The 11604-nt window shown below is 37.6% G+C and overlaps 1 protein-coding gene across 1 annotated transcript; it reads right to left on the minus strand.

The window, feature by feature from the left end:
- Positions 1 to 747: 747 nt before the first annotated feature.
- Positions 748 to 8168, minus strand: psmc1b (proteasome 26S subunit, ATPase 1b). Its single transcript, XM_041976254.1, has 11 exons — positions 8117 to 8168; positions 7525 to 7578; positions 6963 to 7059; positions 6481 to 6605; positions 6195 to 6380; positions 5872 to 6000; positions 5609 to 5705; positions 3280 to 3469; positions 2599 to 2750; positions 1943 to 2097; positions 748 to 1065 (listed from the first exon to the last, which is right to left on the minus strand). Exons 1-11 carry the CDS (start codon positions 8117 to 8119, stop codon positions 931 to 933), a joined length of 1323 nt encoding a protein of 440 aa, XP_041832188.1. The 5' UTR covers positions 8120 to 8168; the 3' UTR covers positions 748 to 930.
- Positions 8169 to 11604: the final 3436 nt, after the last annotated feature.

The raw sequence follows: 11604 nt of genomic DNA on the forward strand, positions 1-11604 counted from the left end.
AGGTACGCTGTATGTTCTGCAGCGCTCAAGTCCAGAGACGACCCAACAAAGTGTTTCAATGTTTGCTGCATGGGGCCACTTTCTGCTGAGCATCGAGTTCCACATGGTTCCACATCAAGAGGAATTAAATCAACGCTGTCGCTTCTCTGCATGTCAGACTGCAGCAAGGGCAGCTTAGCTGGATTTACTCAACTTAGGCAGATATGAATAAAACTGCATGACCTCGCTCATGAACTTGTTGGAAATATTTATGAGTGCATGCATAAACTCAAACATGCACTAAAAATTGTGTGGCTTCTCCTTCTTTCTTATAAGAAGTCCATGTAAACACTTGAAGTGAAGCATTCATGCATTGACATTATGCAGCTCCTGGAGGCAATGTCTGAGTAAAAGGCTCCAGTCAGGGTGTTTTAATTCTGTGCATTGCTGTCATCAACTATGTGGGAGTCATAGGGAATATTCTAGTAATTAGTGATGAATGTTTCTTTGAAGAGATGGGACAGGGAGTTCCTTCAGGCCTTTGGATCTCTTGGCTCTCCATAAACTAGCAATTATGCTGTGCTCCATAATAAGAAACTGGGCACAGAAAGCACAAAATTTACATATATTAATAAAACTATGTATGATATTGAGGGCTGCAGATGAACCTGATATGCAGGCGTATAACAGGAGGTAAATGTCACCAGGTGGTGCAATCCGAAATGCTCCAGACTGTTAGAAATGATGACTAATGCACCATAATTGGATAAATTTGTATTTTTTTTTATTTACTGTCTTAACACATGACGGTAACAAGGAAGTGGAATTAACCAGACATGCACAAAATATATCAAAACGCTTTCTGGGGAGACAGATCAGCTGCTGTCTCGTCTCTTTCACTGACTGAAAGAGAAGGGGTGAAGGGAGGTGAGGAAAAACAAAAGTTTTAGGTTAGAGGTAAAGTCCCTCAGGTGTGCCCTCCTGCTTCTTGTACAGGACGTTTTCCTTGGACTTTTTGAAGTCTTCGTTGGTGACTTTCATGCGGCGTTCTCGCAGTGCCATAAGGCCTGCTTCTGTGCAGATGGCCTGGAGGGTCAAAACAAACAGAGAAAGAGGGGACAAATAGGGGAGGAGCAAGAGTCAAGTTAATACATGTGTTTGTAAAGGAGAAAGAAAAAAAAGACAAGCTGGGCAGCACTGTGTAACAACAGAGAAAACTGGTTGTGGTAGCTTATTCTAATTCTGCTGCAGGAACAATGCTCTGCTTTGTGTGTTTAGCCTCCCTTCTTAAACTAAGCAACTCTTGCAAAAACCTGAGTAACACTTACTGGAACATAAAAAAGAGCTTATAAACTGGTTTAACAACAGCATTCATTGATTTGACAAAGCTGTGTAAAGTGTATTAATTAAAAAAAAATATTGTGGCTTTTCTTCAGTTTAAAACGTAATGTCACTAATAGACTCAAGTTATGTCTCCCAATCAAAGAGACCTTAAGTAGAGTTCTGTACCATGTGCCAGAGTTATAAACAGCAGAAACCATTTAAGTTTTATAGCAAACACAAGAAATCTCATGGCATCATTCTGTTGTTTTCCACATGAGGGCAGCAGAGGGGAGGCTGTGACCTCATGAACAGTGAACACATCTTTCTGAATGGAAAACTTACTCCAGTTAATTAACTAGTGGTTTCCCTTTCAACAGCTTTGTCTTGTCTTTCCCTCTTTCTGCTGAGCTACACTGTGCGGTACTGATGTGAACTGGCTCACAACCAAGACCTTAATAATCAATACATGGCTGCAGTCAGAAAGAGGCTGAGATGCACTTAGACTGGATAAATGCTGCAGCGTTGCTCAATTTACTCTAATCTCTCATTACACAGGAAATTCTTATATGTTTTACTGCAGTAAAAGTGGATGTCTGTTTGAAAAGGGTAATTTCATAAAAATGAACAGCATTTCTCTTGCCTTGATGTCTGCTCCTGATAAGTCATCCTTTGCCAGAATGAGGTCATCAAGGGTGACGTCATCGGCCACAGTCATGCGGCTGGTGTGGATCTGGAAGATCCTTCTTTTGGTCTTCTCATCCGGCAGAGGAAACTCGATCTTCCGGTCGATTCTCCCTGAGGAGGACCGAAGGAAACAAACACTGGTTGCAAATCTCTCAGGATTTTCTGTTCAGCAGACTTAGACCAGTATTTGACAAATTTGATAAACAGCAGTATTTTTTTAAAGGAAGAGTTGTCCCATGTCTGCGAACACTTTGACTCCATCTGGTCATATGTTATTACCCCAAGTGAAAACTTGTCACAAAGAGAAAATGTTAAGTTATTCCCTTTTATGAAAACAGAGGAAAATGTACCCTACATTGCCAGGAAGTCATGTCTTATATGCATATAATAGCCTTTAGCAAGGATCTTTGCTCACTAAAGAGAACAAGATCATAAATATTCACTCCTAAAAGCAGAAAAAGACTCCTTGACATTTCAATTTCCCCTGCCTGCCATGACTCAGCAGAATACAGCCATTTCCTAAGTGCCAGACAGATTTACAGTACTGATGGTAGGGAAGTAAGCAGGCGCAGAGTCTGAGACCAATCCAGGCAGAATCACACATCCACTCACCGGGTCTGATGAGGGCTGGATCCAGAGTTTCTATCCGATTGGTGGCCATGATCACTTTCACATCTCCTCGCGAGTCGAAACCATCCAGCTGGTTAAGCAGCTCCAGCATGGTCCTTTGGATCTCCCTCTCGCCACCGGAGTTTGAGTCGTACCTACATAACAAACAGGAAACACAAGCCGAAATGTATGGGATCTGATGCATCCTATTATTAAGACTCCTATGAGACATTATCTACCAAAGTTTCCTTCATAATGCTCTCTTGGACCATGTTTCATCTTTTAACTAGCTCATATAATCTTGCTGACACACAGACAGTAAACTTGCACTGCAGTAGCACTTTGAGGTGCTCTCTGGTCTTCAGGCACACTGAGATCAGACACTTTAACAGTCTTCTCAGAGCAGCCAACAAAACCAGAAGACTAAAATCAGAAGCCTTAAAATGGGAATGCAAATTGAACAACAACCTCAATAAGGAGAGATAAGGATGCATTTCTGTACATTATCAGTAAGCCATTTACTGAGGTGTTAGCATCCTGTCTGGCACATCATTATTTTAGCAAGTAATAACACCCATCCAGCATGTTGACATCAGTCTTGACTCCTCAGCACTGCAAGTGATTTATTATCTGTGCTCGGTTGCTCTCGCTTACACTGAGATAGTAAAGTAGAACTTTGTGTACCTCTTAGTGCCGATGGCATCAATCTCATCGATAAAGACAATGGAGGGGGCGTGCTCCTCCGCCACCCTAAAGAGCTCTCGCACCAGTTTGGGCCCATCTCCAAGGTACTTCTGGATCAACTCGGAGCCCACCACCCGCAGGAAGGTGGCTGATGTCTGATTGGCTACAGCCTTAGCAAGCAGAGTCTTTCCTGCATAACAAATAAAGGTTTGAAAAAAAGCTCATTCGCTTTTCCAGTTTGATTAACATACCTTAAACAGACCAGCAGCTACTCTTTCTCAAGACGATTAAGCAGTTTCTCATAACATATTTACTTAATGCACAAGCTGTACTATTGCTTCAAATTTTTTATCAGAAATGTTAAGGTTTCTGTGTCATCTCTGGAAATTCTCCATTTAGTTTAAAGTGCAAGTTTAATTTCTCAGACACAAACACAACTGCCTCCCTTAAAACACAGATTACAAGAACAGTATGTATACTTTTACTTCTTTAATCATTCCCAATTTCAGTTAATATGAAATGTAGGCTTCCTATAAAGCTTTAACAACATAGAAGCTTTTTTGTAGTCATCTAAGAAATTAGAGATACAGTCAGCGTGAAAAGGTAAGCAAAACATTTATGTGAAATCCTGAAATGTGCAGATAGAAAGTAATGAAACCAAGACTTTGTCAAAGAATTAAATTGTCCACATCATCCTCACAGTCATAAAAGTGTAAAATCAGTTATGACTTGCAACCTTTTAGGCTGTGTTAAAATTTACAGTTCAGACACAACATCGCTGTTAAGGACTTCAACTTTTTCCTTGACGCTTGTGATGTTAAAGGTGTTTTCAATCATTACGCTGACTACATGCACTGTGATCTGTGAAGCTGCAGGAGGCTGATGAGCCTCTCACCTTGCCTGTTGTGATGCCCTTTAAAAAATACCTAATGACCAAATGGGATTTATCAATAACTTTTTTTAGAAATGTACTGCTTTGCATTCACTTGGTGGCAACTGAATGTGAGCGTTGGTTCTGAAATACTTTCTTGGTGCTGTTCTGTAACATTTTGCGACAACAATTTGACTTGGTTGAACCTAGTAAAACACTTACTGCTGATTATCAGACACTCAAGCAGTGGCCGGTTTGTATAACGTACTGTACGATCACCTGTTCAGAGGAATCTGACAGCTTGTGGGTAAATAAGAATTGCACCAGTGATAATGAGTTGCATTACCTTACATTTTCTTCTAAGCAACTTAGCCAAACAAATTCTTTTTAACTATATAATCAACATTTTCAACTACTTCCATTCACAGCTGTTTTATTTAAGTGACTACTTGTTAGCTTGATACAAATTTCTGTGGCAAAACGACATGTTGTGAGAAAACTAAATCTTTGAAGTGGTGAGTGGTGCAGCTGCTGGTCTGACAAACAGCAGTGTAAGAGGCTGTATTCAGGTTTACAAAACAACTAGACATATGCTCTTACCGTCAGTGTAAATAAATCCTTAGGAGAATAACACTGACTGTTCAATGAGCTTAGCATAAACAAAGTGATATTTTTAGCCATTTTCATTCTCCCCTGCTATGTTACTTATAACCACTGCACCTTGGGTGTGATAGTATGAGCTGTTAGCCCCGTCTATCACTTTCACAGATCTGTCTGAATGAAGTGTGAGGAATATATTTAATCCCCTTTATCTCTGGAGTTCGGTCACATTAGTTTGTTGAAATATATATATAGACAAGCTACCGGTACTGTGACTGAACTAAAAACATTTCTGTCACTGCCCAGCATGAATTATTCTGCAGACAAGAAAGAAACACAAACCAGATGATGAAAACCAAAATCAGGGTTTGAATATAAACAAACGTGTGTTTGCAAGATACAGTTGTTATTTAAAAGGTTTGATCACATTATTGTACAAGTGTACAGCTATGCTAGTGGATGTTTTTTTTTTTTTTAGAAGTTATTGGTTTATAATTGTTATTATAGTTATTAGTATCTTATATCTTACTAATTTTATTTCTATTTTGTCACTTCTAGTTGTACAGCATTTTGGTCAAAATGTTGTTTTTAAATGTGCTTATGAATAAAGTTGACCTGACTTATATTAGGCAATGACCAAAAATAATTTAGAAAAACTGAACTTTTTTTTATTTTAACTCCTCAAACTGGCAAAATAAACAGTTTCAGAAATTGTCCGAAACAATTATAATTCTGTTATATTTAACAGTTACTCTCCCTGCACCCTATATGCAGTGTTGATGGCAATGTAGGGTACAGAAGGCTCAAATAAGCATCCTAAAGCCATCTCTTGTTTTGCTTATACAGTTCAGAGCTAACCTGTGCCAGGTGGTCCATACAAGATGACACCTTTGGGAGGCTTAATGCCCATCTCCTCATAATATTCTGGGTGTGTAAGGGGCAGCTCCACTGATTCCTGTTAAAACCAACCAGAAACAACAATCAGCCTCAAATATAAAGCTTTTCAACATACCCAAACAAACAAACAGACTAATTCAAACTTACTCTTGCTTAACCTGAAAAAAAATGTGCATGTTACAAGTTGAGCTCTGCTCATTCAACACGACAGTGTAATAATTTACCTTAATCTCCTGGATCTGATTGTCCAGCCCTCCTATATCAGCATAGGTTTCTTGTGGGGCTTTTTCCACCTTCATCACTGTCACCAAGGGATCGGTGTCATCCATCAGTACCCCAATCACAGCATGAACCTACAATAACACAAATACAAGACCTCAATAGTCCATTTTTATTCATCTTTACATCAGGTAAAGAAAAGGTGATGACAGTGTCAGCAGTTGTGTAAACTGAACCCCAATAAATAAAACACTAACAGGGTGTAACAGAGTGAAAAACACTACTCATTTTGTCTTTAATAAAATGAAACTCTACAACCAAATGTTACCTTGTGGTTGAGCAGGACAGAGCAGCCTGGTTCCAGCAGATCTTTATCTACAAAGGACAGGATGCTGACGTAATGCTCTGATCCCACAGAGGTGGAAACGATGGCATGGTTATCATCTATGATTTCCTCCAGAGTGCCTACTGACATTGGGGTTCCACGCAGGTCGTCCACCTTTGACCTTTCTTCCTATACAGGGCAAAGCAAAGAAAAAAAGTATTATTGTACAATCAATTTACCAAAACATGAAGCACAAAAGGATGGGGGGAATTATGATATAAAAGCTGACCTCCTGTTTCTCTTCTAGGGGCTTCATCTGCTCCTGGTTTCTGATGAATTCCTCCTCCATCAGTAGATAATCTTTGATTCGTTCCTGCTTCAGCAGCTTCAGGCGACACTGAGTGTGAGGTGTGACTGAAAGACACACATGCAGTATATGTAAACTTATCATGAATAGTACATTACATCAATTTGTTTCACCCACTGATCTAAGTATTATGCCTCTTCACACACATCGTAACAGTCTGTAATACACTGTTTTGCACAACACTGAGTTTAATGCATTAAAATCAAGCAAAAAACAAAACAAATAAAAGCATGATGCAAAGTCTGATAGGCGAAAAATGTGAACTAAACCCAACCTGAATAGATTCATAAACTAGAGAAAAACAAAGTGGCAGACTTATTAAATAACCAAAAAATAAAAAAAGAGGACAAGCTGCTAGACAAGTAAATGTTTCTATACATTGTGTTGAATTTTCACTTGTTTACCCAGTGGTAGTTTGCTAGCTGCATCTGGTCCTTTGGTCTTCTTCTTTTTCTTGCCAACTCTGGTTGGAATGGGAGGCTCATACTTCTTTTTCTTATCCTTTTAATAAAGAAAGCAGGATAGTAAATAATAGTGAGTTGATGGAAATTGTATAATTACACACCAAACCTCCAAAAAGTGTTACTTCACAATGAAAAACTTAGCTCAAACTGCTCTAGAAAACTTTCTTCACATAACACAACTTTTTGCCATTGAAACCCAGTTTTAATGGAGGTCTGTGAGAGAAAAACTAAGAATATAATGATTAAATTCTGATTATATACAGTATTGATCATTATCCTACACTGAGTTTTGTTAAAACAGCTGCAACGAGCAAACTAGACCAAATATCTAATAAGTCGTCACAATTTTTCAAATAGCCCAATTTGCTCCGAGGTTGACTGTTGATGTGGTTTTGATATCCAACATTAACTATCAACAAGTTACTTTAGAAGAACATGCTGCTTTCATGTTTATCAACCTAAACAACCACTTCAATCGTTATTTTTTAAAAACCCGTATTACCTTGTCATCCTTCTTGCCTCCTCCGGGACCATGTCCTCCACTCTGACTTTGACCCTAGAAAAAATATCAGTGCATGTAAACGCAACAAAGATAATGAAAAGAGCGAGTTCAATTTTGGTTTTATAAATGCACATTTATTCCTCTGAAAGTATCATTGCCCAAGCTAAATACTGTTTTTACTTGCAGTTACTGGGGCAATATGGCTAGCTATATAATACAGAGTAGCCTATTTCACCAGAAAGATGGTGGGTAACAGTAGTAAAATGTTCCATGAAAATGTATACCTAACACTGGAAAAAACAAAAAAACAAAGACTGCCTCGACAAAATTCACGACTTGGCAAATTAAGCGTAAAGTAACTAGTTCTCCGAGCTACGAAAAAAGCTAACATCGCTAGCCTTCAGCTAGTAGACTATAATCAACGTCTTTCGTCTGTAATAAAAAAAAATGTTGACAGAGCCAGCTCAAATATTGTGTCATTGCGGCTTATGTCATCTGCAGCATTATTACTGAAAAATCAGTTTAAAATGATTCGTTTTAATTTAATAAAAACAACTTTAATAGTCACAGTAAAAATTGCTTGCTCACTTACCATTGTTTCTTGTCGCTTAAATGTGACGTCAGACAGTACGGCAACGCTATAGGACAAAACTTTCTTGGAAGCAGCGTATCATACAAAGTATATATATATATATATATATATATATATATATATACACACTGTTTGGTACATGACACCGGTAAAACCATGGACAATGTCCAAAGATAAAAAGATTTTACTGTCTATATGAATAGTTTGATGTTTTAATGTACATTACAGTGATAAGATGACAGGAATATGTAAAATAAAACAGAAATGCTGAAGACAAATTGAATTAAAAAATCAGTCAAGTCCAAAATGCATGAAATTTATTATTCACATTCAAAGAAAAGACAACAACAATAACATAATACAACAGCCATGACATCAACCCCAAAAAGAAAGCGACAACATGGAGATCCAAAGAGTGCTTTCCAAAGGACAGAGGATAGCAGCAGGATGGAGTTAATGAATGATGAGTTCAGGGTTGACAGGAAGGCGAGGAGGAGAGGAGCTTGTGGAGACCTTATGTGCTGCAAAGTTGACAGTTTAAGTTTGTACTCTGTTTTTCCTGATAATGAAACATCTAGATTAAGTTAATTCAAATTAGTGGCAGTTTAATTATTCTGCATTCAAAATACCAGAACAACTATTACTAGCATATCAATCCATCTGTCCAATATCCAATAACTGTCATTATTATGATAAAATTTCTTTAGTCAGGGACTTCAAAATTGCAGCTGATGTTCAATATCATGTCCAAAGTGAGTTTGGTTCATTTCTTTCCGGCATATACCTGTAAAACCAACTGTAATTCCACTACTTTATCTTAACTCAACTTCATGACAGAGCACAAAGAAGCGTTCTCTGTAGCCCTGTCGGGACACGTTGCACAGCCGAGCTTGTATTGTAATACCATTGTTAGGAGCTTGTTCAAAATTTTGCTACTTTAAAAGTGTTTTTCAATCAGTTTTGTGTATCAGTAAGTTTCATAGTAAAAAGTCCAGCATTAGAGTCTTCAAATGCCTTAGCTTATGTTGCAATTCAGCTCTTTACGAATAAAGCTGAGTTCAATGGCTTATGTGCAATTTCTTTACATTTAAACATCTTTATGATCTATCAAACTGTCATAAAAGGCATGGTTCTTTACACTGTCTAAAAAAATTGAATTGCTACTACTTTTTAATTTCTAAATAGCATAACATGCAACCTCTGTCACAGTTTATGGGTTTTGCTTCAGTTTTGTTTCTCTGTTGTCTTTGAGTCTTGTGTTTTTGTTTCATGTCTTATTTTGTAGGGGCTCACCCTCTCTACTCTTTACTTCCTGTTCAGATTACGCCTGGTCTTATTTTGCTGATTGCTCCACCTGCTCTTTGTTTAGTTTCTTCTCCTCCTCAGTGAATAAATACCCATTGGTTTCCTTTTGTTCTGTGCTGGGTCATTTTTTATTATTGTGTTGTCTGTCTGTCCTTGTCTTCATTGGTTTCCCCTTTCACGTTCTTAGTTTATTAATTTGGTCTATTTTGTGTTCCTGTAACCTGCTGTAGCAGTGCCTGTAGTTGTGGACCAATGAACCTCTGACAACTTTTTCCTACCTGGTCCTGCGTTCAGATCGTGTCTCCAAGTCCACAACACACTGGGACAACCTCTTGTCATGGTCATGTCAATTTTATTCATATAGCACATTTAAAGAATAACTGTAATGAAATAAAAAAAATAAATATAAATCGTAAAATGGTATAAAAGGTGGCTGTAGCTCAGGTGGAAGACCAACCAGAAGGTCAGTGATTGATTCCTGGCTTCCTCAGATGTGCTGAAGTGTCGTTGGAGAAGACTATGAACACTACGCTGCGTCCTGATGTGTCCATCGGGGTATGAATGTGTACGATAGGTAAAAACTATTTAATATGAAAACAACAGAGGTGCTCTAAGAGGGTGAATGTGACATGTTGACTAGAAAAGGGCTATATAAGTACAGTCCAATTACCATTCAAAAATATATTAAAAGGGCAGGGACAGTGATACTCAGAACAATAGGAAGCTCAGAGTGAAGAGAAGGGTCCATATGTGGACTTTGTATAACTGCTGGCTATTGCTCATATTATTGTTTTATTGTATTTAAGTACACATTAGGCATTACACTGCATATTAAATTTGAGCCAGTCACTACTGCCCCTCTGAAAAATACTAATTTTCAATTATTCACTTATTTCTGACAGGTCTTAATTGTCACCTGGACATAATGTAATTCCTTAGATTCAAGATTTTTCCTCTCCTTTTGTTGAGGTAATGATAAAATACCCACTTATTAGATTTTTTCTTTTTTCTCTTAGCAGAATGAATAGTGCAGCACAATGTGTCTTCCATTAGAGCTTCAACAGTGGATGTGACAGTGGTATCAGTAACTCTCCAGGAGTTGTCATGACTCCAAATAGAGGTTTAACAAAGAGTCTTTGTAAGTCTGAGTCTCTTCTGCTTCACACACACACTCAAATTCATGCACACAGACACACACTAACAAGAACACACAGTCATTGGTTCAAAGCTATTATTATCTGTGTAGGCACAGGTTTTCTAACATATTCTTCGATTCTCTATTAGACTTCACGTGTGTGAGAGCCAAAAACAGATCTTTCTAAATTCATGTTTTTTTTTTTTGTATGTTCATATTCTCTGTGTGATTTCAGTCCTCAGAGTTTTTTCTGCTATTTACTGTTAATTAAGCAACTCATTCAAAATTAAGCTGTTTCCCTTTTTTATGATGAGAGTCGAATGAGAAACATTGCCTTTTCAGATCAGGTCTTTATAGCGCCTTAAAAGTGAAAGAATAAAATAAACATTATCCAAAGTTCCATTTTGTCAGAAGTACAAACAGTCACAGTTTAGACTGCACTGTTATATGAGAAGCTGAATAAATTCCCGGTGGATACCTCCACAACAACCTGGATTTATTTTATTATTTAACTACCAAACAAACAGGCTCTTTTCCTTTACCTCACCGGCATCAAGAAAAGATTATTGGAGAAATTTGTTAGGACTTTGAAAAAGACCAGCATCTAATGAGAGAAAGAAGCAAATTTATATTGTTACACTGGTTTTCTATCAAATATACACGTTATATTAGTATTAATAGATATAAAACACAACTTTGATAACAAGCCAAGGGACCTAATAAAAGAAGCAGAGAAAAATGCACAAATGTGAAAAATATTACCTGCAAGGCATTGTAGACAGAATTTTGTAAAGAAAAACAAAGGAAGCCCTGACGTTTCTTTCCTTCAACAATTCCAGCAACTTATCATGCTTGCTGCTTTAAAACTTTAAGATTATTTAATCATTAATGGACCTTTCTAAACAAAGAAAAAGTCTATTCAACCTGACTTTGGGTAAGGACTAAATATTCTTTTTAATTCAAACTTTGGGATTCTTTTGCACCCATCTGAAAGTGCTATCTGCCTCTAATGGCAAATTCGGTAATAATGATTTTAAACAATTTTTTC

Source organism: Melanotaenia boesemani, chromosome 22 (genome assembly GCF_017639745.1).
Source record: "Melanotaenia boesemani isolate fMelBoe1 chromosome 22, fMelBoe1.pri, whole genome shotgun sequence".
Taxonomy (NCBI): Eukaryota; Metazoa; Chordata; class Actinopteri; order Atheriniformes; family Melanotaeniidae; genus Melanotaenia; species Melanotaenia boesemani.

Coding starts and splice junctions, on each gene's coding strand:
- psmc1b (XM_041976254.1), bottom strand. Junction 7,060..7,524: donor GAGGCAAGAAGGATGACAAG/GTAATACGGGTT, acceptor CTTTATTAAAAG/GATAAGAAAAAGAAGTATGA. Junction 2,751..3,279: donor GATGCCATCGGCACTAAGAG/GTACACAAAGTT, acceptor TTTGTTATGTAG/GTACGACTCAAACTCCGGTG.